The sequence below is a fragment of the Centruroides sculpturatus genome, unplaced genomic scaffold (genome assembly GCF_000671375.1).
Source record: "Centruroides sculpturatus isolate CEXI.00-Female unplaced genomic scaffold, Cexi_2.0 scaffold155, whole genome shotgun sequence".
Taxonomy (NCBI): Eukaryota; Metazoa; Arthropoda; class Arachnida; order Scorpiones; family Buthidae; genus Centruroides; species Centruroides sculpturatus.
Genome location: NW_019384386.1, coordinates 17,635 through 30,363, shown reverse-complemented (window position 1 = coordinate 30,363; position 12,729 = coordinate 17,635). Strand labels below are relative to the sequence as shown.

Below are 12,729 nucleotides of genomic sequence, written 5' to 3'. Positions count from 1 at the left end.
TTAGGCTTTGAGCAAACTGCATTATATTGAATCAGTGTTAATCGAGGCAGTGTTAAGCGGGTTCTTACTGTATATAAATATCTTATTATTAGCATAAAATTTTAATATTAACAAGTACTTTCAGTTTAATTTAGACTCAGTATTAGATGAGCCATTTACAAGCCAAATTGATAACTCCAAATTTTAAATTTTTTAAAATTTTAGTATCGAAGTAGTTGATGTACTCATAACTTTCTATATTCATAATAAGTTTTCCTAATAATAAGGATCAATACCAGTGAAGTTTTCTCCCTTAAACTCTGTCTCCTTGAGTTGGTTTGCTGGATGAAGCAGGACTCAAAATAGTTCTAGTGTAGGTTCGGTGAATGTACACTTCCACACTCAAGATAGTCAGTATACACAGTTTATTTACAAAATATATATAGACTATACAAGTTGGACAACACAATAAACATAGGATACACAAAGCATGGTACCTCATGTACTAGTTTGGATTTCTGGAACAATTAAGTTCTAGAGAGGCCTCTGTCAGCCTGTGGAGTGGCTCTGCTGCACAGTTCGTCCACTTACCTGTCCCTGAGATATCTTGCAGAGAAGTATGTTTGCTCTCTCTCTCTCTCTCTCACTAACCTCAGCGGGCTTTCCAAATGTCTGAGACTTCCATGTTACCAGTCTTGAGCCCTTTCTCTCTTCCTGTCCTGCTCGCCCTCCAGTTTGAGGACTTCTTGAATGGGAGCTTCTGACCAATTACAGATCTTCTGGTGAATAGCTTTTACCCAGGTTGGTTTGAAATGGATGGTGGTGTATCTTACTTTTGTATCCGCCTATCTATGATGTGGGTGGTCACCCACTTGTTTACTGCCAGGTGTTGACCACTTGACAAGTTGTTTACAACTGGACTACCCTTGAATCCAATTAGCGAGGTCAGTGCTTTTTTTTGTTCCCTTTCCATTACAAGCCAAACTTTATAATACCACTTAATGACAGAATTTTATTGGCCATCGAAAACATTGTTTATTTCAGAAGCCAATCTAATTAACTCCATACTGTAATGTAAATCTGTCAGCATGCACTGCAGCAATCGCAGTGTGCACTGACCCCAGTGCATTGTAGATAACAGTAAATTATTTAATGTTATTTCATGACAAAAAGTAAGTAAAAGAAATTAATTTAGTTACAGTCCAACTGCCGCAGAAGTAAGTATACTTGTGGATTATTGAACAATTGTTTTAATTTTGGTGGCAATTGTTTTTAGAAAAAACAAAAGTTATACTGTTATATCAAGATAAATAAAACAAAATAATTTTTTTCATTCTTCCTATTAAACATGATTTTTATAAAAATTTAAGAACAAATCAACATGATAGGACCTCAAATACATCTGATGAAGAAGACATCATTTATGTTGTTGAATAATCAATTTAAACAAAATACTAATAACAAACTAATAAATGTAACAGTAACAGAACAGTTATTATTCATTTTTGCAAGAAATCTAATTAAAAAAAAAGAAAATGTACAATAATGAAGTTTCTCTATAATAAAAAACTATGTGAAGACTGAATTTGATGATGATACATTTTTCACTTGCCAAATCGATTTTATCATTTTTTTCCACTTTTTTTATGGAGTTAATCGATTTAGCAAGTGAGTGGCACATGTATCTGTGTAATTATTTCAGTTCAATTAAAACTATTATTAATTCAATGTTAAAATTTGTAACATTTTTGTAACATATTCAAATAAACAAATGTGCTATTTAGATAAAAGAAGCATTAACATAAAAATGTTCAATATTAATGAACAATACAGAAAATAATGTTAATCTCAAAAACTAGTTTATGTTTATATTAAAGGTATGGTCAAATGTAACGATGACAAGTGCCCATAATGATAGCACATATGTTCTGTTTAGAATTGTCATGAGCTTGGTGGCAATGATTCTACTGTTGCAAAAGCTATTGTGTATCCTGTTCAAAGAAGACCTTGATCTCGAAAGCAAACAATTTGTCATACTTTTCATGACTTCAGGTGTAAGGAGTTGAAGTCCAATTGTTATTTTATGTTTTGGGCATTATTTTTAGTTGTTATTTTCTTTTTTGGAATGTTTATGTTTTAAGGATGGAAACTCCCAAAATATTCTAAATTCAAAATTTAAACAAATGAATATTTATTTACTGTGACTGATTCCATAATGCTTCAACATGTAAATAGGGTAGTGTGGAATTACACTTGTAAGCAGATAAAACCCAATAAGACAATACACCTGTTCAATGGTGTTGTGTAGCTCCTGAACTGAATTGTATAGCTTTTGAACTGAATTGTCTGGCATTCTTATGGTGAAGCGATTAACCAATAAGAAGTGTATTCCTTGCTTTTTATTTGATATTGGTGGCAATTTAATTGCTTGTATGTCCTGAGTTGGGAAAAATTGATCTTGGTTTGTTTTTAATATTTGAAATATATATTTATTACTAACTTCTTGTTTATAATCATTGCTGTTTATTTGTTTATATATATTTCTGTTCAACTAATAAATATTGTTGTGTGGCATCTATAATTTTCAATAGGAGATCACTCATTAATTAATTGATTATCTGTAATTAATTTCAGAAGCAAGTGTGATTTTTGCTTACATTAAGTGTCATTTTTTGATTGTTGTATTTTTCTTTTCCATTAAGTGCAGGCCTGGTACTGGAAAGAGCCTTAATTTTGTGTAACATTACTTTTTTGTTTTTTTGGACTTAGTGTTGGTTGCATGGTATGTTATACAGTGTCCAATGCAAATCATTGATCTTTCAGATGTTTTTTGAGTTGGCCAAATAAATGCTAATTGTGACTGTTAGGTCAGCGCTGTCAGAATCATAAAAGCCCATAATGACTACTGCTGAACAATGCAGATTGTATAAAGAGTGTAAGAAAATTGAGCACGTCAACTCCGATGCGAATACTTCAAGTGCACTGCTGCATGAACCGATAGATATTGACTTGAAATGAGATAACCAGTGTGAAGTCCCAAAAATCGAGTCAAAGTAAGGCTAATTATAAAATTCATAAGTAAGAGAGTTTCAGAAGTTAAATCGGGTCAGGAGGGTATGTTGGTGACTAAACTCAGACAGGAAGAAAACTTTCTTGTGTATTGTAAAACAAATGTGACGGCAGAGGGGAATTTTGACCAAGAGGGAGCGGGAGCTTTGTTGTCAAGATGCTCGTGAACAAGTGTGGGGTCTGAACAATTGAGAAAAGGGGGGTTAATGACCAAAAGGACATTTTAGAAGTCGTGTAAGCCCAAACCCGTCAGGGGAAGTAAATGGCTGCAAGAACATCTGGCAGCTCATTTAGGTTCAAAAACGTCAGAGAAAAGGGCCATAATGGAGTAAAATGTGAGCATCGACTTCAAGAACTCCATCGACACCTCTCGGACCTTTCCCGACCCGGATTGGTCTTGGGTTTCACCTAGAGACAATTGGGGTAAAGGAGAAGAAAAAGGAGACCAATCAAAAGGTTGAGATGCGTGGGAAAATTCTATAAAACCCCAAGCCTCAAGGTCAAGTGTCGGTTCTCCTTAAGATTTTGGTGCATCCCAATCTGAACTGTTTCGATGTGCCGACACATCCCAGCTGACCCCTCTGGACTTAGGATCTTGTGACTCCAAAAATCATCTCACCCTCGATGTCTGCCCTGGGGCTGCATCACCATCACTGACTGTAGGACGATTGTCAAAATCAACACCAGCTCAAAAGCAGTCTATTTTTGTTCCTAGTGTAAGTTAATTTTTGATTAACACATCAGGGTTGTGGCATTACAAGCAGTGATTTGTAAAAATTCACATGTACTTGCAAGTACTTTCAACAGCTTACAGCTGTCATCCTCGGGCAAAAATCAAATACTATAAATTTTGAACACTTAGCTTTTTAATGGACTATAGTCGAAATTTATAGTATTCGATTTTTGCCTGAGGATGACAGCTGTAAGCTGTTGAAAGTACTCGTGAGCATGTGAACTTTTACAAATCACTGCTCGTAATGCCGCAACACCGATGTGTTAATCATATATTACTCTATGTTGGCATGAAGTGTAAGTTTATTTATGTTTATTAAATTAATTTTATGTGACAAAATAAATGGTTTTTGTGTAAGACACTTGTCATCTCTGTCTCCATCGCCTCCAGCCACATACGATTTGCCCCTAGGTTTTCCTGACACACATCAGGAAAGTTGGCAAGCTGACACCAGCAAGAGTCTTGTTATCACATAAAGATACATAAAACTGTTTATAAAAGTTCTATCAAATCTAACAAAATGAAATTTAGAATGTTTTTAGTAAATGTTTTAATGTATTTATTAAACTTGTACTTTAGTATCTAGAGTGTTGTGAATTAGGAGTACAGTATTAGTAAGTGTATTTTAAAGAAGTTTCTTTTTATAAGATTATTTTGTATTCTAGTAATTTTGGCATTTTTAATGTATAGGAAGACACTGAAGAGGAATTGTATTATAAATCTTTATCCAAAATGCATTTTCTATATGTGAGAAAATACAATATTTTGATCAGTTTTAACTAGATCAAAATTAACATACAGAATTTTATTCGTGTTGCTTTCAGAATTCAGACCCTAAAATATCGAGAAATGCAAAAAACCTGGACGGTCAGAATTTGACTGCTTGTGATATTTTCCATCTGTTACTTTAACAGCCAGAAAAGTAGTAAATGACCTTTCTGGCTGTTGTGACAAAAATCATACAAACTACATAAAATATTTAAAATTAAAACAAAAAAATAAATAAATAATAGATTCAAAAGTAGTGAATTATTATTAAGGGAAAACCTTTGTAACAATTCAGCAAATTTTCATCGTATGGTATGAAGTAGATGGCGATTTGTTTTAACTAAAATGTGCATTAGTTGATACTTGAAATGATGATAAATGAATAGGTTGAATAAATATATCTTTTGACTTTTCATTTTTATTGTTTGAAACTATAACGTAATTTGTAACTAATTTTATTGTATTTTTCATTCTTGTTGGGATAACCAGCTATATTCCAATTAATTTTATTATATTTATTCAATCAGTAAAATTCTTTCACTCTCAGAAAATATGAAATAAACATATTCTAAAACAAGTAAAATGGCAAAACCGTATTTGGGACAAGTCTATGTCTTGGAGACAGAATCACTTTGATGCTCAAGGCAGGTCTCATTCTCATTCTCCTATCTTCTTTGATATCACTGCTTTTGGGCGCAATCGTTCAAAATTTGCCGGCAACGACCACGAGATCGTTCACGATGCATCTTCGATGAAATTAACTTATCTAATTTCGAAATTTCTCTCTGTTGCGTGTTAGCCTGGGTTGAATTTTTGTCGATGTGTAACGAAAAGTTCCCGTTTTTGAAAAATATAATCATGGCTATTGTATCGTCTGAAATTATTTTTTTATTTTGCACAAACAATATACAGTTTAACCCAATTATAATGTCATTGAATGTAATGACAACCTTAATATAACATCAAATTTTTATCGGTCCTACAATTTTACTATACTAGATAATGTTAAAAAAAGCCCACTTGTAACAACGTAAAACTGTTTTAATGTCATATTTGAAGCACTCCCAAATTTACAAAATTAGATTACAAATTTTATTTAACCTAGAAGAAACTGTGTGTTCAGTCCTAAGGTCAGAGTTCACTTCTTAGAATGACTGTGGGTGATACTCTCCCCTACCTGACTTCGGTGGGGTGAGGTGGCTGTTTTGCCTGTTTGTAGAAGAGAGTCGCCATTTTGTATTTTATTTTGACTCGATTCTCGGTCCCCTGACTATCTACTAGTCTAGATTTTTTTATGCGCAAATGATTTGGGCACCTAATAATCTGTGCCAAATATCAACTCTTGACATGTACTCCTTCATACCTCTATGCTGGTAAGAATGGGTGGCAGTACGATTTTATAAACAAGACATAGTCTTGTCAATGATGCATATTCCTGTTATAATTTTTCATTTAGTTAGATTGATTGCTGAATCTTACATTCCTACAATTCTTATTTTATCACTTGCATGAAAAAAATATGTATTTATAAATTATATGTATATAAATATGGATTATAACACACAATGAAATTTGTTCAAGTACTATTTTATCATAAGAAAAAAAATAATTGAAACATTTTAATATATGTCAGTTTTTTTTAATGTTTAGTTTTGATTTATGAAATAAATGTTAGAAGCAAAATTCACATTAAAGATTTTTGTAGAAAAATGTTCATTATTATTTTTATTATGTAGTATGTAAATAACAGTAATGATAATGTGTGTATATTAGATTAGTATGCTAATATTGTAATTATATATTGTTATTCTGTCTTTAGTGGTGAAATTGGTTTTTGCTGTGGAATCTGCCATCTGTGTGTGTGCTGTGCAAGGAGATCAGTGTTCCAGAAAAGAGGATTCTGATAATTGAAGAACAACATATTGTTCTAGCACATTGCTTTGACCTCTGCTTTGGATAATCTGCTGGTTAAATCAGGCTCTGTTTGAGAGATTGTTAACGTTTAAATGACTTGTCTTTGATTTGAAGTTAACTGATTAATATAATTTGGATTGAATTTTCATCTTGATGTATTTTGAGGTTATAACTCTTGAGAAAAATTGCTGTGACATCAGTAACTTTCTCTAACAGGAAGCATCCACATGTCTTGGTTGATGATTCCAGAATACAATTACAGAGAGAAGAAGTTTATACATTATCTCAGATTCCTCAAAAACTCTTGAAATATTTTAGAACTGATACCATCTATGCTTCAATATTACTAACTTGTTACTTGATTTTATGTAAGGGTGGCTAAATAAATAACCAGCTGATACATGTCATGCAAAGCAGAAAATTTTCTTGTGAATACACGGTGCTCAAAAGTTACATATCTATATAACACAAATATGTAGTCTCAGTCATTTGTTTGCATGATTGTGGTGGAAAATGGAAGCATCCAAAGTTGAACAACGTGGTGTAATCAGATTCCTAGTTGCTGAAGGTTGTGGACCCACTGCAATTCATCGACGAATGCAACAAGTGTATGGTCCATACACCATAAGCCTTGCTCAGGTTAAGGTGTGGGTAAAAAAATTTAAGGAAGGTTTGACAAGTTTGAAGGACAAGCAACGTTCAGGACGTCCACAACATGCAGCCACATCACAGAATGTGCAAATGGTAGAAGATCTCATGCTTGCAAACAGACAGATAAAGCTCCGTGATATAGCAGCTGCAACAGGACTGAGTTTTGGTACTGTGCACAAAATTGTGCACAAACATTTGAATTTCAGTAAAGTGTGTGCACAGTGGGTACCACATTCTCTCAATGAAGAACAGAAAACTCCAGACGGGCTTGCCATTGAAGCATCTCAGACATGCTTACAAACAGATGGATAATTCTCCATGGCATTGCTGCTGCAACAGGACTGAATTTTGATATTGTGCACAAATATTTGTATTTCAGTAAAGTGTGTGCACAGTGGGTACCACATTTTCTCAATGAAGAACAGAACAAACTGCAGATAGTCTTATCATTGAAGCATCTTTTACATTTTGCTTTGCAAGGTAATGGTTTCTGCATTGCATTGTGATGAGAGATGAGACATGGTGTTTCCATTATGATCCATAAACAGTATTCTGGTATGCATTGCAAATACCAATTATCTGTACTCAGCAAATGTCAAGGTCTGCAAATATTGATAGAGAAAGTAAGGCTTACCCTCTTTTGAATATCAGGGGCTTCTCCTTGTTGAGTTTGTGCAACACAGCAATACCATAATGCAGCATCCTACTGCAACATCTTGCATACATTATGAATGCAAATTTAACACAGGTGTTCTGGAAAGCTCATGAATGTGAACATCTTGCATTATGACAAAACACATCCTTACATGGCTAGGACAAAGGATCTACTGCAGCAGTTTGGATGGGAGTAGCTTGAGCATCATAGGAGATGCTTAAGCTATAGTCCTAATCTGTTGCTTTATGACTTTCATGTTTCCAGAGAACTAAAGAAAAAGCACTTAAAAACCTGATTTTCCTCAGATGCTGATGTGTGAGTTGTGGGTCCATGATTGGCTCTGCCACTCATGGACCCACAGCTTGCACATCAAAATATCTCTATTAACATGTGCCCAAAAATGCACTGATGGCAAGACAAATTGACATCACTTATCCCCATATTCACCAATGTGAGTTAAATAGAGAGTTGATGAACTCGAAGTCAGATTATGAGTTACTCTTCTTTCATATTCAGATAAAAATATAACTCTAGAGTTAATGTTTTAAAACAGTCCTGCATTTGAGATCAAATAAGTCTTCTTTCATAAGCAGTGTCTTGATTGGTTGAAAGCAAACACATGTAGAAAATGGAGGAAAGTCAAATGGAGAATAGTGCATGCCATAATTTCACAATTTCAAAAAAGAAGTACTGCTCAAATTAGTCAAAAAATACAAATATATAACAGAAGATAAAAAAACAAATGCAGTTTCTTCCAAACAGAAGAGAGATACCTGGGAAGTATTAACCAAAGAATACAATGGTATCCTAGATGTTACACTCAGAAAAAGCAAGCAGCTATGGGACAGTTATAAAAACTTTCAAAAAATGCCATAAAAAAACAGTTGCAGAAAAAAAATAAATTATTTAAAAAGAGGAGGAGGCAGAGGGTTTCCTTCTCCTGTTTTTAAATAATTTAGTTTTTTTCTAAATTTTTAAATAATTCGGATGTGATGGCTGAAAAACTGCTTTCAATGGGTATCCTAACTCAGCCTTTAGAAAACGACTTTGATAGTGATGCCCAACTAAAACAAGTAAGTATTAAGGCATTTAAGGCATTATAATTTATAATTTTTTAAAATTTTGAATTAATTAGTAATATGTTTTAATAGCAGAGATAGCTACAGCTTCTGTAGTAAGGGCTCAAGATATATCTGATGTATCTGCATCTGAAGTAAGTCAATGTTTATTTAGTTATCAATTAATTTATAATACTTAAATGACAATTGTGCAAATATTTATAGTATACATGAAAAACACTTCCTATATAAAGTCTATATTTCACTATATAATAAGAATAATACATGTGTATAAATTACATCTATAATTTAAACTACTACATATAATTTAAATGTAAAATATTTAATATATAAATTGTTTGAAAGTTCATACTGTATGTACTATTCAAATTGTGTACATCTTAATAATTTTCAGTTACAAATGTCTTGCAAGTTTTAAAAGAACTAATATTGATAGTTAGTAATATAGTTTTAATGCCAAGTTCACATATTTTATTTTTAAATAACATAATTTTTTATCTTGCAGGTTTCAGCTATACCACAAATTACTAATGTAATGTTTGTGGATGTCATTGAACCCTCTGTAGATTTTTATATTGAAGAATTTCAAAATATTGATAATCATCAATTAAATCTTAAAAATAATTAATTCCATAAAAATACTGTTTCAACTTATAATGAAATAATCACCTTTTTTTATTTATTTGTTGAAACTGTGTCGTCTTCTTGTTTTTCTTGTGTCAATAAATTCACCAAGTTGTGACATTGAATCAAAGAAATAATCACCTTTCAATCATAGTTCCACTAATGGCAAAAATTATCAAACTAAGAAGAAAAGAAAACAAACTGAAGCCATCTATGAACAGGCGAAAATGAGAAAGGAAACTCTTGAAAAAGGGCATAAATTAAAAATCAAATTTATGACTAAGGAGCATAATATGAAAATGCTATTGATGAAAAAAACAGAAGTGCAGGAAAAGATTTTACAAATTTTAGAAAATAATCCATCTGATTTAAGACTTCAACTAACAAATTTGTAATCTACTTTTCTGCAAAATTATATATATATTAGTGTAAAAAGTGTTTTTATTTTCTAATATAAAATTTTTTATGGAGTATTTGTGTACTGTACTGTATATATTGTTTTTTTACAATAATAATACACTAATAACAATAAAACATTTCAGAAAGCAAATATTATTTAAAAATATATGAAATTTTTATTTTAGCATTAAACAAAAAATTCTGAATTATTGCATTGTTTTTTTTTATTTTTTTAGCAAAACCTTGAACATTTCTGGCATTTAAATATTTGTACAGGCACATCTGAAGTTAAAAAATGAGCATCATCATCATCATCATCATAAAATAATGCTATACTTCCATCTTGTAGTGCAATATTATGAACTATAATATGCACTGCATTCTGCAAAATTACAGTGTAATCCAATAGAAAGGCATGGGAAATGTCTCATAAACCATATTGCCTTTTAACTCCTTGGGACTACCAATTTTTGATAGTAATGTAATTAAACGTAAAAAATATTTAAAACTGAAAAAAACGAAAGAAATGCGTTAATTTTGAAGAAAAAGCTTCAAACTTTATTTTCCATTGTCTCGCCTTTCTGCGAAATTTGACACGGATCTTGATCTTGACCAAGTTGATGCGACAAATTTCGCATCAATCTGTTTACACAGCTGGATGACCTTGAGAACAAATGGTGTCGGATTTCCCGGGACATTCTCAGACGTCTCGGAAGGACAAGGGTTTAAAGTAGGGTGAATACTGGCTGGCCGTATATTTTTAAATATCTTTAAAAAATTAAAATTTTTATTGCGATTTCCGACCCCCCCGTCTTAATTAAATGTATCTATAATATAATCGAGACGGGTTGTTAATAATAATAAGCGCACAGCCCAAACGGTTAGGAGTTGAAAGTTGAAATTTGGTACACACAGTACATCACGAAAACGTGCACTAAGAAGGGATTTTTCGAAATTCCCCCCCGGGGAGAGAGAAGATTAAGGCTTCTATATACATTATGGATACGAGCCCAAACGGTTAGGAGTTGAAATTTGGTACGCAGTTAGGGTACGTCACGAGAACACACACTAATTAAGGCGGCTATACACGATGGGTTAATCCTCAAAGGAGTAACCATGCATGCCTGATTTTGAGTCATTCCTGGAAGTGTGTGGGGGAAAATTTAACAGTTTCGGCGAACTGTACCGACCGCCTGAGTAGAATCGCCCATATTCGTTAGGTTAATCCTCAAAGGAGTAATCATGCATGCCTGACCTTTATAATTTTTGGTAGTTTATGGGGGACAATTTAACAACTTCGGCGACCTGTACCGACCACCTGAGTAGAATTGAAAAACCATTTGATTTTCCTGGCGCAGTGTCAGACTGCGCAGGTCGACCTAAACGTGTGTGAGAACAATGTCTCGTGAATGTTTGGAAGAATTATTTTTTATAACCTTATTAACTTTTATTATTTATAACCTAATAAATTAATTTTTCAGGTTATAAATTATTTTCGGATCAAAAATTTCTTGAGTAAATTAAAATTATAAATAATTTTAATATTTAGAAAACTTCTCAATTCATTTCTTCCGTTTTCATAAAACATCTCGATACTCTTTATCATTTTCTTCTACATTTTAAAAAATTTATTGTTTTAATATCCAAGTAAATTAAAACATGACAACTTAAAATAAGACAAAGTTTAATAAATTCTTTTTAATTATTAAATTATAAAATTAATTTGCGATAATAATGTTTACAATTTGTACTAATATCGGATGTGGTTGAGAATTATTAATATATATTCGTCTATAAAATTTAATCCATGAATTTTTTTGGTAGTAAAATCGACTTGCCATTGTCTTTCGCTGATAATTGATGCTTTTTAACATAATCTATAGCCCAAGATTTCTCTTGAAAAATTAATTTTGTGATCTGAAATAATTCCATTAAAAAATTATTCGTATGAAAAATTAATTTTGTGATCAGTGCTACCCAAACCACTACTACTACTATTTACACCATAGACTTCTATGCATACTTTTTTCCCGCGAGTTTTAATAGAATTTGTTGCCAATAAACATCAGTGGCGTAATAATAAACACAATAGCGTAGCGAACATAACTGCACCCGGGCCGCGACACTATATTGGCGCCCCTTCCCCCTCCAGAAACAAATTTGTTTTTCTTGGAAACCATTTGGCTCCCCTCTGCCAGTGGCGCCCGGGGCAAGCTGCCCCACCCTCTGCTGAGAGGTTTTCTTCCTTTGTGGGCGATAGGAAATTCTGAAGTTCCTCAAGGCCAGGCAGCCTCAAAGGATTAACCTATCGTGTATAGCCGCCTTAAGAAGGGATTTTTCGAAATTCCCCCGGGGGAGAAAGACAGGATTAAGGCTTAACACTTCCATCAACAATGGAAGTGTTACGTAACAATGGAATTGTTAAGAGAAAGTGAGGTGCAAGATTTACAGGCGCAGATGCAGTTTTTTCGTTTTTGCGGGAAATCGAACATATTTTTAGAACCATCTAAAAATTCTCTAATTAGTCTGGAAACAAGGGGACCCAATTCTTGCATTCTGTGAAAATGGGTAAGGTTGACTGTAACGTAATAATCTTTATCTTAGTTATCGTTACTTTTGCCCGAGCAACGCCTGGCCCACCTGCTAGTATATAATAAAATATATTAATTAAAAAAATTTAAAAACTATTGGAGGTCGTTTTTGACATCAGAAAGTAGCTTTAAATAACTTTACCGAAGTCAAATCCGTGCACTACAACTTTAGAACGATTAATTAAATTTGATAAAAAAAAATCGTATTAAAAAAGAATTAAGTGTTAATCGCGCGTCATTAAAGGTTGATTAAAATCGCGATAAAAT

General features: G+C 32.8%; 1 protein-coding gene and 1 long non-coding RNA gene across 2 annotated transcripts; both read left to right on the top strand.

Annotated features, from left to right (window-relative positions):
- The first annotated feature begins 6,976 nt into the window (after nt 1–6,976).
- On the top strand, nt 6,977–7,426 carry LOC111618065 (putative uncharacterized protein FLJ37770). Its single transcript, XM_023359493.1, has one exon. It carries the CDS (start codon nt 6,977–6,979, stop codon nt 7,424–7,426), a length of 450 nt encoding a protein of 149 aa, XP_023215261.1.
- A 704-nt stretch (nt 7,427–8,130) lies between these two features.
- Nucleotides 8,131–9,937, top strand: LOC111618076. Its single transcript, XR_002755517.1, has 3 exons — nt 8,131–8,842; nt 8,921–8,982; nt 9,354–9,937. It is a non-coding gene; the product is annotated as an uncharacterized LOC111618076 (long non-coding RNA).
- Nucleotides 9,938–12,729: the final 2,792 nt, after the last annotated feature.